At 44.9% G+C, this 25,767-nt stretch overlaps 2 protein-coding genes across 2 annotated transcripts in view; one reads left to right on the top strand and one right to left on the bottom strand.

The window, feature by feature from the left end:
- LOC122401638 (nuclear migration protein nudC) overlaps positions 1-11,052 on the top strand; it is a 51,217-nt gene extending 40,165 nt beyond the window's left edge. The window contains exons 5-7 of the mRNA XM_043403882.1: positions 10,051-10,245; positions 10,531-10,733; positions 10,813-11,052. Of these exons, the coding sequence (XP_043259817.1) occupies positions 10,051-10,245; positions 10,531-10,733; positions 10,813-10,864 (450 nt within the window). The 3' untranslated portion in view covers positions 10,865-11,052. The remainder of the gene's footprint in view (positions 1-10,050; positions 10,246-10,530; positions 10,734-10,812) is intronic.
- Positions 11,026-23,876, bottom strand: LOC122401637 (coagulation factor VII). The gene is made up of 11 exons (XM_043403881.1): positions 22,825-23,876; positions 21,574-22,175; positions 13,804-13,900; positions 13,524-13,642; positions 13,350-13,451; positions 12,960-13,093; positions 12,740-12,870; positions 12,459-12,658; positions 12,240-12,374; positions 11,879-12,103; positions 11,026-11,618 (listed from the first exon to the last, which is right to left on the bottom strand). Exons 2-11 carry the CDS (start codon positions 21,751-21,753, stop codon positions 11,325-11,327), a joined length of 1,617 nt encoding a protein of 538 aa, XP_043259816.1. The 5' UTR covers positions 21,754-22,175; positions 22,825-23,876; the 3' UTR covers positions 11,026-11,324.
- Positions 23,877-25,767: the final 1,891 nt, after the last annotated feature.

Below are 25,767 nucleotides of genomic sequence, written 5' to 3'. Positions count from 1 at the left end.
CCCGCGGTCACGCGAGTGAATTATCGCTCGAGAGGCGTTTTAAATTATTTAAGACTATATAATTTAACAAAGTTACGGCTGCGCGAAGGCTCGGTGGTTTTCAGGGACGGCCGTGGATTCGCCACGGTACCCGGGGCTGCGTTAAAAGTGCCGGCAACTTGAGGAAATTACAATACTCTGGCGATCTCTTAACGGAGCCTTTAGCGTGAAATTATTTTTTCACCCGGAGGAAACTGAAATCGTACGCAACGATTGTCCATTTCCATCGTGGTCGCTAGTTCCACTAAGTTCTTTCAGCTTTGGGAATAAAGAGACACGCGCTCGGTAAGGATAAATCGAAAACGTGAAACGAATCTCTTCTAATCTCATGTTGAGAATTCTAATCCAGGCCGAGACAATCGACGCCTCGTTTATCGTTGATCTCGAGCAAAGGCAACACCGTGCTCCGTCGTCGCGAGTGAATCACACGATCGATCGAAGGAGACGATCTGCATCTAGATGCGGATCTCTTTTCCGCGCATCCGAGCAGGTCACGTAAATTGGTATTTAGGCCTCGCGTTACGTAACCTTTTCCCAACAAGCGGCCGCCAAAGCAACGGATAAAAAAAACTATTCCAGGAGAGGCGGGTCGGAGCGGGTAGCGGATCATCGGGTTGACATTGGACTCACATTTTCCGTATGCGTCTCGCGTTCGATCAGACCCGAGCAACTGGTGAGGCCACTCGTCTTCCTTCCCTCCCTCTCGGTCACGTATTATACGCTGCTGAAATACGGACCTGAGCGCGTCAAAAATTACTGGTTCTGCTTAGTACGTGGTCAACTGCGCGTTCGACGAACATCCGGCAATTGCGAAATGCAGGAATTTAAAGGAGCATTCCCCGTAAGGTCACTCCGTTCGGGGCCGTCGCGGTAATTGCCATGCAATTACGGAACGTGTACCTACACGAACACGCTATTCCACTGATAAATATCGTGCCACGTTGGTTTTCCTGCTGATTTCGCGCCACCCTTCGATTCGAAGAACCGAAAACCCCAACGGGGTCCTTGCAACAGAGAAAAGCGGAGCCAAACCAACGATCGAAATCCATTCGAATGGGAAGACGATTTCATGCAACTCTTACTTAAATCTAATAGTCAGAGATCGTTCGAGTCACCGTTCTAGCCTGACAAGTTACGAGATTAACCGTGGCAGCGGGGTCTGTAACAGCATTTTCATGTTTTTACATAGAGTGATTTATAACAAACAATGTCCTTGGGGAGGCCAGAAGATTATCATTTTTTACGTTTTAAAATAGGAATTTCCTTAAGAAATACAGAACGAGATTTCGACCCTTTCAGAAATAGATAGTATGGTAGTCCATATAGTTGTGAAATAGAAAAACAGGAAGATCGCGATGGTGAGATCACTGAGGTAATTATCGTACAATTAGACTGTACATTCGACGGTTACTTTCGATGCTAGAACTAAAGGTAGTTGTACGGCGTCGTTACGTTATAAGCAGGAACAATTAATGGCAGAAAATTATTGTTGGTTAGAAAAGTAATTAATTAATAATCAACGTGCCAGGGCTTTACGTAACGAGAATAGAAGTTGATAAATGAAAAAAAAAAGTTTATTAGAATAGAAATGGTTGAAGCATCGATGCGTGGTAAAAGGATCGAAAAGTATCGGTAGATCGATGCCAGCGGAAAAGGAGCGACGACCGTCCAGGATTCACAGTGTCGGTTGGCGCTCGTAGCCTTGTAACATATACGCAAATAACCCAATAAATCTCGGTATAGGCTATCCGATGCGCATCCTTTGAAATCCTTGACACCGGCGACGTAGTGTCACCGGCTCGCGTACCGTATCCTCGTCGAGCTCTAGCCGTTGGTTCGCGCGCAGAGGGGCGATACGATAGCAGCGGAGCCGGATCAAAGTCGCGTCGTTTCCCAATAAGAATGGTTTTCAACGAGTCGTTGTGCTGTCGTAGCCGATCGGCGCGTTCTGCGTTCTGCGTTCTGCGTCACCCTTTCCCCTCGATCTATCCTCGGTCGGGGGACGTTAATGATCCTTGCAAGTTACTGACCGGCCCGCGAAGCGAGTTCTATCCAGTTTCTATGTTTTTTTAATGCATTTTACAAGTGTGAGAAGACATCTATTATGATCAAACGATCGATCCGATAGGTCGTGGGAAACGCATTAACGAGCATACTTTTTCCAACTATGTACTTTTATATCACTTGTACCTACATTATGAATTTTGTACACTCTCTTTTTTAGATAATACCGCGGCCGCGCGAGATGTTGCTTTCATTTTTAACCTGAATCGTTGTTAACGGTGAGTTGTTTTTTTGCGCATAATACTGTTCGTTAACGTTGAATGGGCAAATTGTAAAATCTGTTATTCGCGCGTTTCTCGACGAAAAAGAACCAGAGTCGCTGTAAGGGAATTATTCGTAGAACCTCGGGAATTGAGGGATCACTAGTAATCACCAGCGATCACGATCAAAGTGTGTGATAATCGTTGACCCGGATTAACGGTGTGTACCAATCCCGGGATTCTTGGACTATCGACGATTAACCGAACTTTGCCACAGTTTCTTTGCAAGAACGCATCGTTGCCGAACCAAGCCACGGCTCAGCTTGTAATAACTGGAATTCATCGGTCGTTCCTGTAATGTATGGCTCTCGTAAACGTAATGAGAATGATGATAATGATTATGATGTCAATAGCGGTTGTGGCAAAAGGCTACGTAACGACGATGCGCCGCGGCATGGCGACTCTGGCGCAACAATCGAGATGGTTAAGCGAGCAGCTGCCCAGAATGTGCGTATAGAAGAACAGAACGTTTCAGAAGACATGAAATAGCTTTTAACTAGCTGATCGACGAACCTGAGCCACGATTGTTCGCAGTTTATCGATTGTTGCATAATTGGATAGGCTGTGATCGCTCTATGATTCATAAAATTTAGAAATAGTAACCTTTGTCGATAATGGTTGTATCATTGTATCGACCCAAATTCATTTATATCTCTCTTCCATGTAAAAATCTAGACAAGGACACATCCTAATCGGACTAAACCTGGACCATTATGTTCTTTCAATCAATATAAAACTTTTAACTATCTGGCTGCTTTCTAAAGCATTTTGTTTAAATGGGAATTCAATTATCGTAATGATTCATGAACAGACTCGAAGCGAGACTCATCTTGAATGGTTCGATGCATTCTATTTGCGTCTCAGGGATTACCGGTACAAACACAATAATCGGCGATACTCCGAATCGAGGAGTATTGTTATGTATTTAATTGCAACGGGCCCCGCGTAACGACGATATTTCACGGCAACTCCGGCGCAACGGTGCGATTAAACTCTATCTAAAAATTTATCGTAGCCTCTGTGCGCGTTTCCATGCGCATTCGTGTCAAGGAACGTCGGGCAAAATTGCATCAATGAACGCGCGTGCTCTTAACGCTTTGCATAATGCTGCTGGAAACAATATTAATCGACGCTACGCTTTTGCTGTCCCGTTTTCGTATCCTGAAAGTTTATGGTGAAAGAAAGAACGTCGTTGCAGGTAATAGAAAAACGAATTTCCTGCGATGAACTAAACAAATCACACGAATCTGACATCAGGGGCCTAACCACTCGGCAAGGTACAACGCGTTTCGTGGCGTTCGCGACAAGTTGCGAACACCGGTGGTCCTTTAACGAGCCGAACAGCCATTCTCTACGATCCTAAAGCAGCGATAACCCAGTCGTTCGGTCGCATTGTTCTTATTCCACTGCACCCCAAGTATTTATTTCGTCGGTTTCGTAACGTTCGATTCTGCTGCTGATGGAGACCAGATCAATCGAGTAGACCAACGAAATTAAATTTGTTACCTAGCGTGTACTCGTTTTAGGTATATTTCGTATAAATCGGGAAATCCTAATCAAGGAATCGAGAAAAGAACGATTCAGTATAGAGATCGATGAAGCACTTTGAATGGGAATTGCACAATCTTTGTTCGTTAAATTTCAATAGCGCCGTACCAACAGAAATCCACCTGCGAACGAACGTTTGTCTTATTTATAGTCGTGGAAGCATCCTCGGGCAAAAACGTAATTATTTCGGTTAACCTGATTATCGAAAAAAGTGGTTCAATGGCAGTGGTTTTGTTAACTTCCAGTTCACCCTTAATCCCGTGTTTTCATTTTATACCTCGAGGCGATTCCCCTCCGCGTTTCGTTCTCTTCCATCTCCGATTTCACTTTTGGCGGCCGCGCCACCGATCGACGCTTCGCTTCGCTCTCTTCGGCGCGTTTATTGCGCAACCGGCCTGTTGTGCGCGTTTCGCGCGTTCGCTTCTTTCTGCTCAACACTGCCATCGATATGCGCATACGCCGCGCCGTTGCATATGGACGGATGATGCATGCCCAATAACTATATCAAACACTGTGGCAACGAACCACGAGCTGAAGCTCCGTTAATCGATCGTACCCATTTTAGATGTTTCAATAAAATTCTATTGTTTTTTAAATAAACTAGGCATTCTTCTCTTCCTATACGTAAAGTGATTTTTCTCGTCGTTTCGAGTTCGTACAAATCAGACCTGCTCGATACGATACAGGATTCGTGGAAGAATCCAGAAGTGATAATACGTGGAACACATTTCATCGAAGCAACAGAGCACACTCAGGATAACTTTAAAACTTATCAAACACTTTGCACAATCTTGCAAAGGACAATCGATTTCTGATTTCCTTGGCCACCGACTATCGCCCCTCGATCGAGCTTCGCCGTTTACGGAAATTTACGGCGATGTAATCGGCGAGAGTCAGGAAATTAGGAGGCTCGTCCGTGAATTCTGAAAATTTAAACGATCGGATTCCTGATTCATGTAAATTTCCAGGATTGAGCCACTGGATTCTGGAAGATGATCGATGATGAATTGCAAATATAGGAACTGTTTTTTTTTTCTCTGTCACGCCTCGTACAGACACGCGTTCGCGCGCACACACATACACACACACACGAACGTATGTAGCGATTGTAAGTAATATTACGCCACTGGCGTCCAAGTGGCGGTGCGAAACGTTCCAAGTAGGGAAGGGACCACGAGGACGCGAAAAAGTGCGCGGCAAAGACGAAGGAGGGACGGACGCTGAGGCAAGGCCGTTCTTTGACCCGTAACGTGGTCTGCTCGGCGCCAATTTTTCGGCAGGAACCGGTCTCGGGCCCCTAGCATTTTTACCGGCAAACCACTACCATGGTTTCGTCGAGAAACCGACACCGACACCTGCCTTTTGCCAATATATCGTTACGCGCTGCAACCGCGTCCTCGTCGAAACGCTCGTTAACTATTAGCAAATCGAGTTTTGTTTATTTCTTTGCTTGTTTCTCGATTCGACCATTTGTTTACGTTCGAAAAGAAAAAGCTTTTAGCTGGAACGTCGGCAAAAAGGAACCGGTAAGCTCGTAAGCCTACGGTAAAAAACACATCGAGCAGTTGTCGAACGTATCTCATTTTCGAAAACACTAAATGCATTATAGCGCCGGTAGTCATCGTCGCTCGTAAAATGAAACAGGAATCCTTCCAAACTAGCAAAGAACTCTGCACGAGGTAATGAAAGATTGCGCGATCGCGTGATTTATTACCGCAACCGGCAATACGGTATTCGCAACTTGGAATGCTCTAACGCGTTAGAAACTGAATAGTTAATAAAATTATTATCTCGTAAACTGTACACTGTGATCGTATGTATTCGGTTCACGGTACAAAAGCGTGACATACTGATAGATTCCAAACGATGTACTAAAAAGTGTATGTTAAGCGAACCGTATAAAGCGCTTTCGAAAAGATTTTAAAAACTGTAGTGAAAATTTGTTTGCAAATCCAGCTGTTGGAAGCGTATTGTTATTTGCTAAAATTGCTGGCGTGAAAATAACAAAGGAATTTTCCTGCAGAAGCGTTCTAACCAACAGAACGCGAAAATACATATGCAGGTACTACACAGTCAGGCTTTCTATCATTACTTAATCCGTCCGGTGTTGAGGCAAGCTTGTTTAAACCATCAACGAAATAATAAACCAGCCGCTGGTACGGATACGTGTCTGATATATTATAGCGTGAAACGATTTTTAAAGAAAAATGCAAAACGCCGAATAGCATCGTGTGAATGCAGATATTCCGTAAAGCATCGTTGAATACCAAGATCGAAATTTTTCGTGCTCTCGATCGGTAGTAAGAGAGTTACATAAAGAGCACGGTTTTCTCGGTTTGCCATTACGGATCGTAAGGCCCTCCTAAGCCGGATGCATAGGCGCACGCGTCGCTTCTATCTGGGCCTTCCATCTCTCTGTTCGCCCCTCTCTCCCTTCCCTAGATTATTCCCCGTTGTTCACGGTGTGCACGTGTTTTCGTAGAAACGTGGTGTTCGTTCGTTGTGTGCGCGATGCACCTGTGTGGAACACCCGTGCAGTCGGACACGACTAGGCTCATCGATCTTTCCTGTCCTCCGTTTTCTCGCTTTTACCTCGCCACGACCGTCGTGTGCCCTGTCCGCTGGCGCAGAGTTACGGGGAAAAAGCACACGATGCGCCCGCAATCGCGCTTCCATAATCCATATTAAACGATAACCCGTTGTACGATCGAACGATCAACTTTCTAACAACCGTAAAACCAGGTTTTTCTCTTACTCCTGAGTTCCATTACGGACGAAGCGATATCGTGTCTGCCTTGTCAAATTTAAACGCGAAACTTTACATACCAAGCAACGAACTTGTACAACTCGTTTGCAACGATGACGAAAAGCACCGGTGATTTGTTGCGGATCGGATCGAAGCGAAACCACGACCTCTAGACTGTTAAGGGTATCTCATTGTGAGGCTCGACGATTGTACGAAAAAGCACGTTATTCAATGTAGTGAGTAACGAACAAACTATTCGATTGCGCAACCAGTGGCAGAGCACAGGCGCCAATCTCGATTATCAAGGATTTCGGCGAAGCGCCAAATAAATCGACTCCCGACGCTGCAACCTTCGAGTATAGGCCATTGAACGGAGACTACGTTCTTCGATAACGCGACGAGTTTCGTTCGCGTGACTTGCACAAAACTTGACAAGACGCTACGACTACCTATGTATCTCGTGTTTACGTGTCCTCCTATTCCGCTTCGTTAACAAAAAACTATAGCGCCATAGTAGAAAAAGATATATTCGAAAACATCGACTCGATCTACTGTGTAACTTTCATAATCGAACAGGAACGCATTACGTTTGTCCGTTTCGAAAAATAACAGAGTCGCGAAACAAAGTATCCATGTACTTGCAGACGGTGAAACGTTCTCATATTCTATCATTTCGTTAGTGTAATAACTCCTTTTGTTCTTTCGAATTCAAGGCTACGTTTCAGCACCGCAGCAATTCACTCTGACACATCGCTGTCTCCTTAATTGTTTTTTCTACAGAAGGAATTTATTGTTCTCGAGCAATCGCGATATCTGTCCTCGAATAGATCGCGTTTCCCCTGGTGATTGACAAATCAGATTAAGTCGGATTAACCAGCGAGAAATTTGCATGGAATTACTGGAACCGTGTGACTCTGGCACATGACGCATGGACACTCTGTTTCGGGCATCCACTTGTTGCGTGGATCGCTAAGCGTTGCTTAATACACGACGGACTAGACTCGATCGTTTCTCGCTATCGTATCGAAATAACGCATCGTTTCGACCGTGGACGATCAAGGCGAAACCGAGATCGTTGTTTCCGCGTATCAACGAGCCGCGTATCCTCTGTATCGATACGAATACGCAGCGATGATACGGGAAGAAATTACATACCGCTGTAACGTATCGTATGACCGAACGATACGCAACACCAACACGATACGAGAATAGGCAACAAGTAGATAGACCGGACTTTACAGGTGCATAGTATTCTATTCCCGATATGTAACATGGTACTCTTATTACGTTCGAATAATTGCTCGTCCGAATGCTCTTTCCGTTACAAACTCATTAATATGCTGGACAAAATGTGAAAAATCTTGGAAATCGAACGATAGGCGGTGCGGGTTGTTATACAAGTTCAGAAAAGAAACGGTTATGCTGATTGTTTAAAGGTGGGGATAATGGACACTAGGGAGCGTCGATTGAAAATTGCTGGGTCTCCTTCAACCGCTCCGTCGTTGCAATCGTTCGTAAGCGATAACCATGTACATATAATGACGCTGCGCTGGGCCGCGTGCGTATGATGTCGGAGCGGTTACAGGTGGAAGAAACGCGCGGGTTTCGCAAGTCCCGGGATCTCGGACGATCGTGGATGGCTTGGATACGCTTCGCGCGAACAGTCTGCCTCTAACTTGCGCGGGAATTGCGGAAACATTTCATTAAACGGGGCAATACGGGATGATGAAACCATTGAAGAGCACATTGTATACAATTATTATTGCTGCGAAAGATGTTATCGATATAATGGATCCAATTAAATAAGTTAGAGAAACATTAAATGTACACGCTTAACGATAGATAGCTAACTGCCTATTAATTTACACGTTATCTGTGTTTACTTGATAGCAAAAACATTATCGCGTTCTGCGATTTCGCTGAACTTTGACACGCGATTAAAAAGATTCTATCTGGCGGGGGATGTAAGAACGTTGTTACTGAACTGTTCAAGTTTAAGTACAAGCACGTTATCGGCTCGTGGCAGCCTCGTAAAGCTTGGTGATAGGTCGTAAACGAGCGTTGCAGCGCGAGTCTTTTGTCGAAATTTTCAAACGCGCGCGTCACAGTCTAGTTCACCGCGTCGCTCGAGAGATCGAGGATAATCGCGCGACAACCACCGCAGTCTTCCCAGCCTCTTTGTCATTCCCTCGTAATGATATTCCACTTTGTTAACGGCTGGTACAAAACTCGGTAGCCATGATCCGTTTCCACGCATCGGTGCACGCAGCACCGTGGCAGCGCAGCGTCGTCGTCGTCAGTGTCACGCTGAAAATCCAACTAGTCGGACGCGAGGAAGATGATCCTGTGCACGCGAGATTCCCCCATTGGAATCTATTGCGAACGATCGCCTTAAATTTTCGAACCTTTGCTTCGATTCTCTCGCGAAGCGTTCCATCGATGCGACAAATTTCCATTTTTTTTACCATCGTCATGCATCTTTTACATAATACATAAATCGCTTCTCCTTGTTATTCTCTATATACACAAATATAAACGAAGGCCATCGAGTGTCCGGTGACACATGTTATACTTTTGCTTCGAATCGCTATTCAAATTCCATTCGCAGCATCTTTCGTAACGACAGTTTTTAATGTTTCTCATGAATATTTAATTACCGTATACCGTATAAAATGTGTATTTTCAAGAGCCTATTTATCACGAACTCTACAACGATACTATTATCCCCTTAAATTAAAGCAGTCCTTGATAATACGATACTAATACTAATTAAAATTCGCGCGATCGAAGGAATTAGATAAATGATGCTACTATTACGAAATGACTTTTTCGCGCGATTTGTCTAGACTTCGCGCGGCTACGATACTTTTTAGGACCAGAAGTCTAGTCGTTCGAAAGAATTCTCGAGGCTCGTCTGTCTGTACGATCGCTCGTGACCAGTCCATTCTTGACCCTGTTAAAGCCAACAGTGACTCGATGTCGAGATCTGATCCGGCGATATTCGAGGAATGAGCGCCCTTTGCCCGCATTGTTGTGTCTCCTTTTACGGTGAACCGTCAGACCTTTATTTTCATCGCGAAAAGTTCGCAACTTCTAAATTGACCAAGGTCCGTTCTCGAGGCTGTGCCGCGAATTCTTGAATCGCGAGGTCACAGAGAGAACTGGAGCACGATGATTCGCAATCACCAGAAGAATCGAAAGATTACTCGACCGGAACAATCGCGTTATTGTTACGATAGTCTCGATAAACTGTGTAGAGAGAAAAGGATGCAGCAGCAAAAAATGTTACGTTGTGGACTTACGTTGTTGTCGTCTGTGGAAATTTATAAAATATCTTGTTCGAGGTGATCATGGACAACGATGATAAGAATTGGAATCTTCGTCTGATTTCAGATTAGAGTACCGCTAAAAGGAATCTATCCAATTCGACCTAACGACGTCTCAGTGTTGATCACGTTAAGACACTTGACTGTCGGTATAAAGGGTCAACCGCCGATCATCGACGGCAATTTTCCACACGAGGTCAAAGTCGAAGAATCTACCTGGGTCATCGAGGACGGAAAAGTGCTACTACTTAACCTGGAAAAGGTAAGTCACGTTCGAGTAAGGAAACGCTGGTATGGAATTAAGTCTGTATACTGTAATTTTGATGGGAGCATATTCTTCGGTAATATTCGAGACAAGCATCTAACAGCAAGTGAAAATACTCCAAGAGATACCAGATGTTCTTAATAGAATAATTATATAATAATTAAATGTTTAATATTGTTAATTTACAAGCTAACAATTAGTAACAGCGTCCAACCCTGATAAACTCTACGTTAATCTCTATTTTGCAACGAGAAAGGTAAGAGCAATCGACTTTCCTCTCAGGTAAACAAAATGCAGTGGTGGGCGCATGTGGTGACCTGCGATCCGGAAATTAGCACGAAGAAAGTGAACCCTGAACCCAGCAAGCTGTCGGATCTCGACGGTGAAACCAGAGGTTTGGTGGAGAAGATGATGTACGACCAGAGACAAAAGGAGTTAGGCCTACCAACATCAGACGAGCAGAAGAGACAGGACGTTATTAAAAAGTACGAAGGAAAATTGGTGGGAAAATTCGTAAATTTTCCAGTCTATAGACATCTAGAAGCGATCCGTTTTATGTTCCAGGTTCATGGAGCAGCATCCTGAAATGGATTTCTCAAAATGCAAATTCAATTGAAACGGTCCGATCCAACGGAGAGTGTTCGTTCGGGTTGTCGTTATCCACTGGAAAAAAAAATACGAATATATCGAAGCACTGTCCGTGTCAGGAAAAATCCAGCTAAGCTCCTATTTTCCACGGTAAATTTCGTATAATTTAATAAAAAGTATAAAATAAAATAGATCGTTGGGCCGTGTAAACCTTTAATTTGTTGAAAATAAAGCTTTTCTCTTTGTCGTCGACTTCTTTATCTTATCGAGTTGTTGTATGGAACGGTCGTTTTTAATTTCATACAAGTCCTACCGATTTGGTTAGAGAGGACAAGTAAACGATGGGAATTTTAAAGAAAATATACAACGATCGGTTCGATAGCTCTAAAATAGATTCCTGTTAGATTGTTCTTAGCAACGTGAGTTTATGAATAATTGACTCGGAGCACAGCAATTGGACAGGAAGACGTACACGTGTCTGTAATTCGTTAAACAAACTCGTCAGTTTCCTTCATCACTCTGACAATCCAGCGAACATAATTCGACAGTCTGGCGTATATTCCGAACTTTCCCCGCTTTCCACATCCTTCGCCAAAACTGGTAATGCCGAAAATAGTCCACGGATGATCAGATTTTCGGGGATCTCGGCAAAGGAGCGGACCTCCGCTGTCTCCTGCGCACGAGTCCATTTTTCCGCGTCTATAACCAGCGCAGAACATGTTGTCCGTGATCGTGTAGTCCATGTATACGTCACGACACGCTTCCGCGGACACTATTGGTATCTGAAACAAAAAAATCAATCAGAAAATGTCTTATTTTAGCCGTTAAAGAGAAATTGAGAAACGACTAAACGTTGGACAGTAGCTTAAGAATTAAGTTTAATTTAACTACTAGAATAACGGCGAGGGGACTCGAAAACCAACTAACAAAAAACATCACCCAACTGTGTAGCTGTAAGATACGAAGCCTCTAAAAAAATGGGTGATTAACGAGTTAAAGAATCGGGATGTTTCGAAAGATACGAATAAATAAATTCGAGTACCTGAGCCTGATGAAGAACATCGGTGCCAAAATGATCGGTGACTCGCGATTTTCCCCAACCAATGATGGTACATAGTTGATTAACAGGCAGAGGCTGGTTAGGAGCAGGAAGACAAACAATTCCTCTTGACGGAGACGGAGTCAATGCTATTGGAAGTCGCAGCATCGCTACGTCATTATCCACGGTATCGGCATCGTACTCAGGGTGTATCGTAACCGAATCCACCTAAATGAAAATCGAAAGTTGCAGTGTTAGCTACTCAGGATAACGAAGGTAATTTTATTATTCATTATATCGTGTACTTTATAATGTTCTACAGCATTGTAAAGTACTTGATAGAGATCTGACAAAAAAAAATTACTCTCAACTCCAACTCGGTGCCCTCTTTCACCGTCAAATCGTGTTCCCCAATGCGAACGTAAAGACGTTTTTTGATGCAATGAGCCGCAGTTAATACCCATCTCGACGAGATCAAAGTACCTCCACAAAAGGCCTCCTATAAAAATATCTCTTTCAGTGGGAAATGGAAAGAAGCATTATCGATCGTTGATGCATAATTTTTAAACGATAAAGAATTTACACGAAATCTGTTTAATACGGCGATCTGCCAAGGCCAACTTCCACGAATTGCCGGACGTCCACCAATGATCCTCATAAAATAAGACAATCGAGAATTCTTTTGAGTGCTCGGCAGTCCACACTTCCAAGAGTGTGCACTCTTCTCGGGAAGAAAACTGTCGACAGTGTTGGGATTCAACTCGAACTCGTCCAAAACTATGTCTGCGAGTAAATTATTCCGATATAGTTTTCTAGAAAAATTAGCAAGTTATTTGGATGTATTGTAAAAATCCTGATATTCACCGTCGCTATCTTCTTCTTGACTCTCCCGAATCTTTCGGTGTATCCATCTTTGGCAGAAACTACCCTCCACGTAGCAATATGCGGTCTCTCTTATTACGTCGCGCCCGCAGATTCCGGGTTTCTTGCACCACCTTTAACGATTTTATAGGAATTAAAAATACTGTGACAGTTGAGACGTGTACGATCGCTTAAATAGATGAAAACATTTTGAACATTTCACCTGTGACGTTGAGTGGTGCACAGCCTCGTGCAAGGTGACCATTTGCTCCATTTTCCATAATGGCCTACCGATTTTTCTTTGACATCCTTGCCTCTTCGTTCCCCTTGTCTAGGCTCAGCTTCCTTCTTAGGCAACTGATGTCATAGGAAACTTTTAAAAATAAGTTACTAGCACCGGGCCTTACTGGGGCTCGATGGATCTCATTTTTTATACGATTCCCTAGCCCCGGGACTCGAAAAATCTTAACACTTGTAGCGATTACGACGCGTTACCGCGTAGAGAAAGAAAATAAAATTCTCGGGTTTAAGCGTACCAAATATTAATTTACACTGTGACACCTTTGCCCGGTTCATAAAAATCGAACACAAATAATTGCGTTTAAAATCTCACCTGTACTACGTGGAATTTATCCTTTCGCCTATGTCCTCGCCTCTGTCGTTGCTTGCATCGTCTCCATCTACCCTTTCTGTTGTGTCGACAGGTACGTTCTTCCTACAGGATATTCGGTAAATTAATTATTTTTAAACATAAAAACTCAAAAAATGGGCAAAGATCGAAACGCACCCTGTGTATCGTGGATCCACATTTATTTTTCGCTCTACACCTTCGAACGCGATTCTGCGTGCAATGGCGGTCGCACACCGACCATTCGCTCCAGTTTGTAAAGAACAGTTTCGTGGATCCTGTCAACAAAAGAGTATCGTAATAATATATTATAATGATATTTCTTTTGTCGTTTCACATGCAATGTTATGTGGAAATTACAACCTGTTCTTTGTGTCGTATAGTATTCAAAGCTATCTAAAGTGGCTAACGAGAAATTCAAAAAGAAAAAAGAACTTACTGTTTTTCGACACATGTTCCGCAACAGAATCTTGAACGTTCACACGTATCCAGCTTGTATTATCGTACTCGTCGGTCACGAATGTTCTGTTCCCATTCTAAAATTTACATAAACCAAACTACAATTAATCACGAATATCCAAAGGGAAAACCAACGAAACGCGATTTTCGATATACAGGGTGTTCGGCCACTCCTGGGAAAAATTTTAATGGGAGATTATAGAGGCCAAAATAAGACGAAAATCGAGAATATCAATTTCTTGATTGAAGCTTCGTTAAAAAGTTATTGAAAAATTAAATTAAAAAATTTTAAATCATACTAAAAAAATTATATTTAGTTACAGGGGTCAATTAAAATCACTTTTGGTCATTACACATACCTCCGAAACCCTACGCATTTTCGAGAAAAAAATTCCTTACCGAAAATTTAATTAGGTGCCTTTCAACAAAAAAAAAACTTTCAAATCGTTCTGAAAAAATTATTTTCGTTTGCAAGGGTCGATTACAATCATTTTTGGTTATTACACATACCCTCGAATTCCTACGCGTTTTCGAGAAAAAAATTCAGGAAGGTGGACAAATATTTCGGCGAAAAAAAAAAATTACAAATTGTTTTGGAAAATTTATTTTCGGTTGCAAGGGTCAATTACAATCACTTTTGGCAAATATACATACCCTCGAAATCCTGCGCGTTTTCGAGAAAAAAATTCAGTACGGGCGGAACTTTAAACGTTAATAACTTCTTAACGAAACCTTCATCAACAAGTTGATATTCTTGATTTTCGTCTTATTTTGGCCTCTAGAATCTTCGATTAAAATTTTTCCCAGGTGTGACCGAACACCCTGTATAGTATAGAAAATATCACACGCGAATATAAAAATATCTGCAATCGAAAATGTTTATTTTTTACTAGTCGATATAATGCATGAACCTGAAATAGTTTTTAGATGCAGTTCCGACATCGAGCGACACATACGAGGAAAAGTAATTCTGTCGCAGAACGTATGTCCGTTATGTAAGCAAATCGCTGCAAAAACAATTTTAAAGTAACAAATACGAATCGAATTAACTACTACTTAGACCGTTGATGCGATCGAACGCGTTAACTGTTGCAACGACTTTCGAAATGCGTACGAACGGACGAAACACATCTTTTGGTAATTTCAAACTAAGAAATCCCTCGTACTTTGGTCAAGATAGTCTAGCTTCTTAACACGTTTTGTGATTGTACGTGTGAAAAGTCGATCGAAGAACTGAGTCATACTGGTTTAGAAGATCGAAAGAGCTGCCGATCAGTTCCATGAAATAAAAGTTTAACGATCCGTTTTGGTACGTGCAAATGTCCAGACGGCGACAAGAAGACCCCGTGGAAACGTAATCGGGTCTTCGGCGCAGATCGTTCGTCGTAAAGAGAGATCAGGGCAAAAACGGTCGGACAATTACTCGTTCTTAAGCAAAGAGTTAATAGAGCAGTGTTTGCTGACGGTGCTCGCGCTCGGTATCGTCCAGCATTCCCCAAGGCTGTAACGCTCAGCACGCAGCGCTAAACTCAATTTGCCGGCTCGTAAATGGCATCGCGACCTAACTACCGGCATCGCTAATCGCGCGTTACGCAATGTCACCGTGTCTGCGCACCTACGCGCCGTGTAATCGTAGTCAGAAAGCTCCCTTTAGGCCCTCGCATGGATTTTCGATCGACGATCAGAGTTGAGCTCCTCGATCGACCAAACTGCAACTGGCACGGATCACACCCTCCGTTCGACGGCCCACGTTCCTCATTATCCTAAACAATAGAGAAGCGAGACCCGGGACAGTTGCCTCATCGAGGCCGAGCGTCTTAAGTAATCCAACACTGAATGGACAATCGTACGATACCGAGTACATTATACAGGGAGGTTCGTCGCTAAATGGAACATCTAATTGTTTCTTTTAGCGTTACGTAGCGTTTGTACGTTTAATCGGAATTATTATACATGAAATAACGCCGAACCATCGAAAACTTAAGGACATCCGAGATTCGTGGCATTAGAAATTTGTCGCTTCCCTCGCGGATCGACGTCGAAAGGAAAAAAGCGAGAGTCGGCTCGGGGACAGGTAGAAGACGAGGAGAGGAATTTGTATGCGGTGTGCTGGACATGGCCAAACTAGGCTAAAGTCCGCGGTGCCTTCGTTCTCCCTGACGCGGGCACAAAAACCGCGTTCCGGGTAAAGGGCAAGTAATTTCGAGGGATGAAGACGGAGAGGAGGTATCGGTTGGTCGTCGAAGATGTCGGATAAAAAGCTGGTACCGGTCTGCAGGGAGACAGATTTCGAAAAGTTTTACCAAAGGTAGGACGAACGTTACGGCGGATAAAAGTTGTGCATTCGACTTGCGCAGCGTTCCGAGAATTCTTGAGGGCCGTGCCGCAAATGATTCACTGGCATTACGTATGCAGGTTTAATACCGTTTCGCATTCAAATCGCTGCATCCCTGAACGGCACCCTACCAAGACACATTCCACCATTTATGCGCCATGTTCTGCACCTGTGCATGATTCTTTGTACTTTATAACTGTACTCGACTACAACGAGCATTTGTTTCGTGAAACGTTGTTTATTACCGAGAAAATCATGGTAAAGATAGACGCGCGTTGTAAGCCGGAAATCGGTAATATTTTTAATATTCGGTAGATAATTTAAGATCATGGGTGGCTCGTAGAATACTGTGACGAGAACAGAACTACTTTCGCCGATGCCTCGAAATGATAATTAAAAGACGAAAGAACCTCGTTTTACAAGCAACGAATAAAAGAAGAAATAAATTTTCGTCCGAGGCACCGAACGATGCAGTGGTCGCAAAGAAGGTCCGGTAAAAAGGGCCGGGTGTAAAAAAACGGATTGTCGTGTAGCCATGGAAAGAGGCAGCTTCCGAACCAACCGAGCAACCAACACGCCAAAGAAGATGGATAAGGTTCGGAAGCAATGACATTCGTTTCGCGAGCTGACGCCCCGACTATACCCTAGATGGTAGCGTGGTTGGAGCGTTCAACGTCCGAAAATGGCCGGAGATTTCTTCGCCGGTGGACTACCATGGATTTAATACAGGGACTCCTGGCCGATGGAACGCTCGCTATGGCGAGATCGCGGTCTGATTTATGTCCTCGTGCGAGCGATCCGAAGGCCAAGGTCTTCGTCCACCTACTATGGTCAGGATGACGTCTCGGGCCGCGGCGCGACATCGCGTAAATCGTGCTGCGTATGTTACATTCGTGAGAATTCCGCCAACGAATACTTACGCCGATCAGTTTACCATCGTTCGCTTTGCTTCCTAGCGCCTTGTTCTCCTATTCTTCCTCTATGGAACCAAACGTTTTACGATATTTCTCGGTGACTAATCTATGGTATTCGAGGTTCTTATCCCGCTAGCAAACATTGAGTCGCTATCGTTTAATTCGTTTCCAAAAACATTCCGCGGTCCTCGTTAAAGAACAGTAGTAATCATACGGTTAAGAGAACACCGGAAGGGCGACGCGAGTCCGTTTACGCTTATCTTATTCGCGACGATTCAACGAAACGATACTCGCTATGCGACGTTGGTTCTTTCCGCGAACGCACAGATCGTCTAACTAAAGAAACGTGCCTGATCGAGACGACCAACGATCGATCCCGTCGATCGTTTCAACCGTTCTTATTCAATTAGACAGAAAACTCCCAAGAGAATAGTGAGAGTTTCTCACGGTACATATTTTCCAGAAGCAAATTACTTTGTTTCGCTCTAAATAGAGTGGAAAATATACACGCCGTCCCAAAGATCTGTCCTCGGAATGATTCGTTTGATTTCTACGCTCGCTGCTACCGTGTTTCTCGATAACCCTAAACCACGCCACGGAACGCTTAAACGTGTTATATGTCGGAAGAACGTCGGTTGTACGAGACTCCCACGGAATTTATTGCAAGCCACGATAGCGTAGCGCGGTCGCTCCGTGTATCGTGTCCCCTGCAACTTTAACGCCTTTGTATATATACCTCGCTCTCTCTCGTGAAATATCTTAATGCCGTGATGAGATCATCGCGTGATTTACTGTCTCCCTTGTCCAATGAAGAGCACAACGCGATTGTTCGCCCACTCTAGTTGACTAATGAAACGTTTCCCCGCGGCTTGTACTTTCCAGTCCCGAGGTTTGCAAAACCGATGGTCAAAATTGGAATTGAAAACGTGATAGTTAAGTTTCTTAAAAAATTGCTCGATTTCGAAATAGGCATTCATCGTCCGTCAAATTTTTGTTTTTTTTTAAACGAAACACTTAAAATATTGCGACGTAGCTGTTAAAAAATGTACTAGAGCCATTGTTAACGTTGGGCATCGACAGGACCGTTGATTTAAAATCACGTTCGACGACGTAATGAGATGATAATTAATTCGTCGAATGCGACGCGCGTTCTTCTTGCACAGCGTTTACTCAATTTCCCTGGCGTTCCAGTACCGTTCAGAAACGAGACGTTGCTTGGCATCGCTTCGCTTGGTTTCCGAAAAAGGTGCTATTTCTGGTCGGGTATTAACGACGATTCTTAATTCGCGAGATTACAGTTCGAGTCGGGGATCTCGAACCGTGAAACCATAAAGCTAGCCGTTAGGGGGGACTCGTAGAGCAGCCATCGGGGGTAGTCACCTGGCGTGTTTCTTCAACGACGACCGTTAAACGGCGCCGTTTCTCTTTTTCTTGTTTCTGTTCGCGTGTACGCGTCCGACTTGCGTTTACGGTCGTGGTTATTTCCGGACCGGCGTCTTCATCGCCGTGCCACCGCTGCTTCCTATTCCGTTACTCTTAGACCGCGTTTCTCCCTATCGAATCATTCGATTAAGAAACTAGCATAGTCGTAGATTCGAAAATAAGGTCTCCGATTCGAGCGAGCACAGCAGACAGAACTACTTCGTTTAGAAAACACGCCATCCGATTCGCGGGAATCGTTAAATCGACGGAGCAGAAAACGAGATGTATTTAATACACAATATTAATGGGGGGCAGTTCTTTGTACGCGGTGCAAGTTATACCGGAATAACTTGTTCCGGTAGGTTCCCATTCCCCGTTGAACGATTGCTAAACCCCCAAGTAAAGGTACAATGTCACGTGTATTAGTCGCCGATAAATATTATACTTCTAGCCGCGCGTGGATGCCGCAAACTCTGTCGAATTTCGGAGCGATCAACCCTCGACTGAGAGCACCGAGGCTTTCCAAGCTGCGATTTACGTGCTACGAAAGGTGAATGGAATCGGTAGGACGCGCAGGAACCAGAAGAACTTTACGCGACCTTTTCCTCGTTCTCTCGCTCGCGTTCCCTTCCTTTTAACCGTCCGTGTTCGTACCCTCGTTGCGACAACTTTTTCCCCACCGCGAGGTTAACATACTTCCTGTCCTGCAACGGCTGTAGCTCGACGCGATAATCGTCACGATATCCGATATGAAGGTAATCGAGCTACCTCGCGAAGGAAAGAATCTCTTCGGGGTGCCAAAGGAACCAAACGCCAAACGATAAACAACCGTCTAACGCTGCCACCGTCTTTAGTTTAGAAAATCTACGATCTAAAATCATCGTATTATTTAGTTTTGCGTTCTCGATAACTTCTCGCAAAACGATGATTATCGCAATTATTAATCTTGGAAAAATCCGTTGCAGTTGACTCGCTTGTCATCTCCTCTGAATAGCGGTCAATTATTTTGGCGATCACGAGAGAGTCGAGCGCATCTCCGCGGACCTTGCGACAGGAAGTTTCTCCACGGATCGTCCAAGAAATCCGTGCACGGTTGCTTTCGAGTCCCCGGGGTCAGTCGCCATTACTACGCAACTAGAAACTTTCTTTCATCTCGACCATGTTTGCCAAAGGGCGTCGCTATTAATCAGAGAATGAGTTGCCCGTTCGTAAGAGCCGCGGAAAGCATCGGGACACGGCAGACCGGAAGTTACCTTCGATACATTCTTCTGCTCGTGTCTTTACGCTACTGGAAGAAACAATGGTCAGGATGGACGACGACGCGATCTCTTTTTGTTAACCGTATTGGTCGATTCTCTTCCGTCGCATACTACCGTTAACGATCGGGCGGGAATGGATTATTAATCGACGAACGTATAGGGGAAATACGTGTTGGGTAAAATTTTAAGTTTCTCAAGATGAACGTTGAAAAACAAAGAGTTCGAGAAACGGTACCGTTAATACGAAATATTTTGTCTGGTTGCAATCTTCGATTGTACACCAACCATGTCCTTGGAACATTCTGGAGGAACGAACTTTCGCGATCCCGGCTCGATCGTTGCCCATAAGCGAGACTTTACGATAGCGATATGTGTAATGTTACAAGAGAAAGGAAGAAGAATCTGCCCGCTGCTATCTGTGATTCCAGACCAAGAGATCGAACCATAAATTGATCAGTTACGCCAGATAAGAGAGAAATTCGAATAAATGCTTATCGATGCTCTATTCGATACCTGTTCTTCCGCATACAGCCCCTTACCGTCTTCGAGTTTAGCGCGTTTGATAACCAGGTGAGACCGATTCGCGGATTTACGGTCGAAAAGAGACGCGACGCGACGCGTTCCGTGCGCGAAAACATCACGATCCAGACAGAAACAACGTCCTAAATATAAATTCCGTCTGCCGTAGTCGCGAGAAGATATTATCGGGACGAAAAAGCTTGGTGTATGTGTCGAGCTCGAATGTTGATCTTTGATGTTTCGTGGGACTGTGGGTGGTAACCCGAGAACCGTAGCTGCGAGCTCTGAAGCCAGATTCTAATATTCCGTAACGGTTGATGAAACGAGACATTATCGTTAACGATGCAACACGGCTCAAAGCATAAATGCACATTTTTAGTTTCTCCGTTGGATACTCGTCCCGCGTGTCGTATATCTGTTCACCGAATTTGAGCAACGTATGCAAACTGCGCGTTTTTCAGCTACGTCGAGCTCGAGTCAGCGTCGAATGGTCACGCGCGCGTTTGAAATATACAAGTATCGATAGTACGGTACATTTAACGCGTTTAATATTCTGTTTCGTTCTACTACGCGGCTTTACGATCGTCGAGATCGAAAATCTCGCAATCGCGAAAAGAATTGTCGATATCGGTGTATCGAGTCGACGCGAAAATCTCTGGGTTGCACTTAGTCCCTGGAAAAAAATACAACTCTCGTCTATACGCACGCGAGGTATCCTGGCTTTAATTAAGAAGATTAATATGCATTCGTTACGCTACGTCGTTCCTGCGATTTGCAGAACATTTTTTTTTTGACGTTTGTTAATTACGCGTGCTCAATTACGCGTGCACGGTATGAAAACGATATTTTTGGATCGGATTTCCTCGCTGACAACGAAGCTAGTGAAACGTGGTCCGAGTTGGTACGGCAGTCGAAAGCTTTGCTCGGCGGTATGGTTTCTTTTCGATCGTCGTGGTATCGAATTCTGCATCGGACGCGTACAAAGATAGAAAAACGCGGGAGAATTTAGAAAGTACCTTGTGTCCCGAATACTAGGAATATCTAGATACCGATAGTCGCAAGAACGAAGGAATTCTTAGCGCGCGAGTATCTTCGATTATCAAAAAATCGACCGATCGAACTTGTTCGAGATAGATCTTGTCTTCCACTGTCTCGAAAACGTCCCCTTCGTACACGCCGCTCTTAGGACTCGAATAGCAAGATTAGAGGATGATCGAGGTTGGCCCTAACCAGGCAGGATCATCGACTGTGTAGCTTCATGTTTCGTACAGTACAATACGTCACCGAGGTAAGGTACTCACCGAGGTATGATTGACGCAGAGGACAGTTCCGATGGTCAGAAAGAGAAGTACGATGCGAAAAAATGCGTTCGGGCCTGGCAGGCGACCGATCATGCCCGGTAAGTCGATAACTCCCAGTGGGGGCAGCCGGCGTAGACAGTTGGTCGACGAAACGGGCCGATGCTCCTGTTGCGGATGCATCGCTTCATGATCGCGACGTGCCGCGTGCTCGTCCCTCCGTGGAACCTCGTCGACGAACCACGGTCAGCTTCGTTTTCACGATGCCTCTCGCTCGCTCCTCCTCTGCTCGTCTGCTCGTCTGCTCGTCTACGTTCGTCCCTCTGACTTCCTTCGGCCTCTTCGCGAGGAGGCGTGCGCGTGATTCTACGTGCGTGAACTCGCGAGCGCGTACGCACACCGCGCGGGTCAATAAATATGGCCGCGACTCTGCGCGAAGAATTTCAAACAACCGCGCCGTAAAACACCATCGGCGAAAGAACTCGGCTACGATTGATTCCCTCGATGACGATGATCGCGTGTCATCCGCGAGCCAACAGGAACCGGAGGCTTCAGGGCGATCGCTCGAGTCCCGCTCCTGGTTTCCTGCTGTTGATCCTCTGTAGCTGAAACCACCGATCAGGACCAGCCGTGCTATTAACGTTTTTCCAGACGTCTACATTCAGAATTCTACTATTATACTAGACTGTTACCGGCCGATGTTCTTTAAGAGAAGTTGTTACTATATTCTGGAGCTAATATCAGATTTTACCGAAACCGTTAATTAGAGGGAGCAAGGCTTCCCGTTCTCGAGCAAACTAATCCGAGTTTCGTCTATTCGGTCGAACGTATACTCGTACTCGCAAACTGATATTTCTTGACTCGCTTACGATCGCTTTGGTTCAACGATTCCACTCGCGAACGTAAAAGCGATCGAATCGATGAATCGGGCGAAAGTGGTTGAATGCGTAAAATTATGGTAGACCGATCGAGCGATAAAGAGAGAACCGAGTAGAACGCAGAAATGGCGAGGCACGTTCCATAGCGAAAAATCAGCAGAATATCGCGAACCTTCGCGCAATATACCAATATATGTACCTAGCTGCTGGAGTATACGTTACGCTGCAATTCTTTATGTAACACCGTGAAAGTGGATACGATTCACGACGTCTAGCATGTCTCTCCTGTTTCACCGAGAATCGGAGAATCGAGGTCTGGTCGGAACAAATCAAACTCCCATAGAGCTTGACTCCTTAAATAACGTAAAACGCTTACCCTGCCCGTTCTGTCCATGCTCCAGCTTTCCAAAGAAACGGATCGTTCCAAGTTTCGCCGCGCCAAGACAGATATTTATCGAGGCTGTTGGTTTCAAGACGACGGGCTCAGCTTTCTTCGGGCCGTTTGCCACGTTTTTATTTTTATTTTCTATCCGCTGCTATAGCCTGCGGAGCCTCGTGTTTGGAATCCAACGATCAACGACAAGAACTAGCACCGAGTAAATCTCGCGACGAGATCCCCCAAGGGAGTCGACCGCGCGCAACATCGAGAATCCTCCCTTCGAATGGCTCGCGGTCTGGGAGTTCTCGGTGTGATTAAAGCCGACGCTCGGCCATGGAACGCTCCGTTCTCCAGCCGGTGAAATCGTTCAAGTTGAAGTACAGCGAGCCAACGGCGTGCCAACGGCCGATATTTTTAGTCCTCCCTGCTTCCACCATCTGTCTTTGAGTTTGGGTTTCCTGGTCGTTTTAGACACGAGACGTCGCACCGTCGAGACGGCGCGGTTCGTTCTCGCTGTCTGAGCCGACGACGCGGACGAATCGGTACATATTACACCGAACGCTTCGCGTCCTCCAGTTAGACTCCATACTTTTCTTTCTCGACGTTTACAGAAAACACAACCGACTCTTTCACAAGATTCGTCCTCGAGAGTTTCCAAGCAAATTCTTACTCGCGAATCGTTCAATCGATCGATCGATTCTTCGTCCTTTCGTTCGAAAGGTTTGATCGATAGGGTATTCGCGCACAGTGACGCGAAACGATCGAATTTTTCCAATTTTCTCGGTAATTGTTCCGCGCGGAAGTGTCCAGAAATGTTTGTTCGGGGAAGATTGGGATCGATCGACGACCAGGAAGTCTGATTTCGATCGCGAAAGACCTGGCGAAGACTCTCGTAACAGAGCTTCTCGAGCACACGCACGTGGCTCCGAGCCGACTGACGAGATACACGCGCGAGGAGGAAGTATCAACAGAGGCTGAGAGGAGTGGCTACCATTCCGAACGGAAGTGGAGGGTGATTCTGCGGGAGTTGCAGTGGTGGGGTGCTCCCTGATAGGGGCTCTGTCGGTGGATATTTACACGGTCGACGAACAGACGACGCCTGTCCAAAAATGGACTTTTCTCAGCCGAAGCTTTGCTTTATCTCCGATAAGGAAAACGTATGCTCGCGTCAGAATCCGACGATCATACTACGACCGGATTGGCTCAAACATGAAACCGAACGAACAATCGCCGCCGTCGATGTTGCTAATGTTTTAGGACCGTCTGACGCGCACCTTACTACGTATTACCTGTGTTTTAATCTTCTTGCGTAACGTGATTGTTAGTGTCTTCGACGAAAGTGGAAGTATCGTTACGCTGCGTCTGGATATAGTAGAAACGATTTACATATTTCTTATGAAACATAACGCGTCGAATCGATGAAGCGACTTTTAACAGTCTGAAAGGAATGTACAAGGGAATTGTCCTGCTGCACGCAAACATTTCACTCTGGTAATTGGCCAAGGGTGCTAGGTTGTTCGTTATATCAATTTTACGCAACACGACGATTCTTCAACGCGGGCCACGTAATTTAGAAATCTACCCTTTCGTCAGCGGCACGATAGAAGAAGGATAGAGGATCGTTTGGAAGATTCGGTTAATCACACACACTGTTCCCTACCAGAGTACCTCTGCGGTCTGACCACGCCCAACCCTTCAAGAAGATTACACGAAATTACGATATGATTTTTAAGAAAAAAAGATTAAGCTTCCAGCGCGGTTCTCAAAACCCCTGATTTTATAGCAGAAACGAGAAGCGTTTCTTCTCTGATCTCTGGCTTCCAGGAACCTCGACACTCGCATCGAAATGTTAATCTATTCAAGGTTGTCGGGCTGAAAATCACAAACAATCCGTGTATACAGTAAAGAAAAGTATTTTTTTATACTCGTTTTCGATATCGCCGAGTCGTATTACCTGGTTGCGTTTTCGAGATGCCACGTTCTTCGAATAACCAGCCAATCGACACTTTTTTATGAATATAGAAGAAACGCGCAATTCCTTGCATATTACTACGTTGCAATTATTATTCACTGGGGCACCCATCCTCATAACAGAACCTCTAAGAAGTCTTGACGCGTGCACTTGGAGGATCGGTTCTACCGTTTCATTGAAACGGTGCCATTCAAAAGAGTAAGAATCTCATGGTTTCGGAATTAATTCCCATACGTACAACCGGCGAGACGAGATGGACGCGCGTCCCACTCGTAGACCCGTGTCCTTTTAAGTTAAAGGGATGGTAGGACGGTGAATGCCGCAGGAACCTAAAGGGACATCGGGCATAAATCAACGTCCATTCTCGCGAGAACGACAGAGAGCGGGAGGTAGACAGCAAAGAGACGCGAGCCGCGGCTTCTTCCAGTTACTTATGCTAATGCCGGCAAATCCATTTATTTATATTTACGTATAGCATTCAAATGTTTTCCCGGGGCCCGACTGTGACTCGTTCTGGTCACGGACCACCCGCAAAACCAAGTCGATTGCTGCTGCGAACCACGTGATTCCTGGGCCCCCGCCAGTGTTACCAGACAGCAGACCGGTGCCCGGACGAAACTGCCCCTCCATTTACGCACACTAATTTACAGCCAAATGTACGTGAGCTCTTGCACTTCGGACAGTCTCGGGGATTCGAAAAAACAGGCGAATCTAAGCATCGTGAGCCTTTCCTTCTTGCTCTCGAAACAGCTGAAATCCAACTTGCGTCAACCGACATACGATTTCGAGTCTCGACTGCCCAGGCATTTTTATTTTACGACCTATTACACCAGAAACGAGATACACAGAATACAGTTATTCGTTTGATTCCCTTACACGATGTACAGGATTTATTAACAATTTTATCCGATATTGGTCACCAATCTGCCATCTAGTAACACTGGGTCCCATTTTAACACTGATACGGA

Source organism: Colletes gigas, unplaced genomic scaffold, assembly GCF_013123115.1.
Source record: "Colletes gigas isolate AHSC1104 unplaced genomic scaffold, ASM1312311v1 Colletes_gigas_Sc00026, whole genome shotgun sequence".
Taxonomy (NCBI): Eukaryota; Metazoa; Arthropoda; class Insecta; order Hymenoptera; family Colletidae; genus Colletes; species Colletes gigas.
This window is presented reverse-complemented; position numbering and strand designations above follow the sequence as displayed.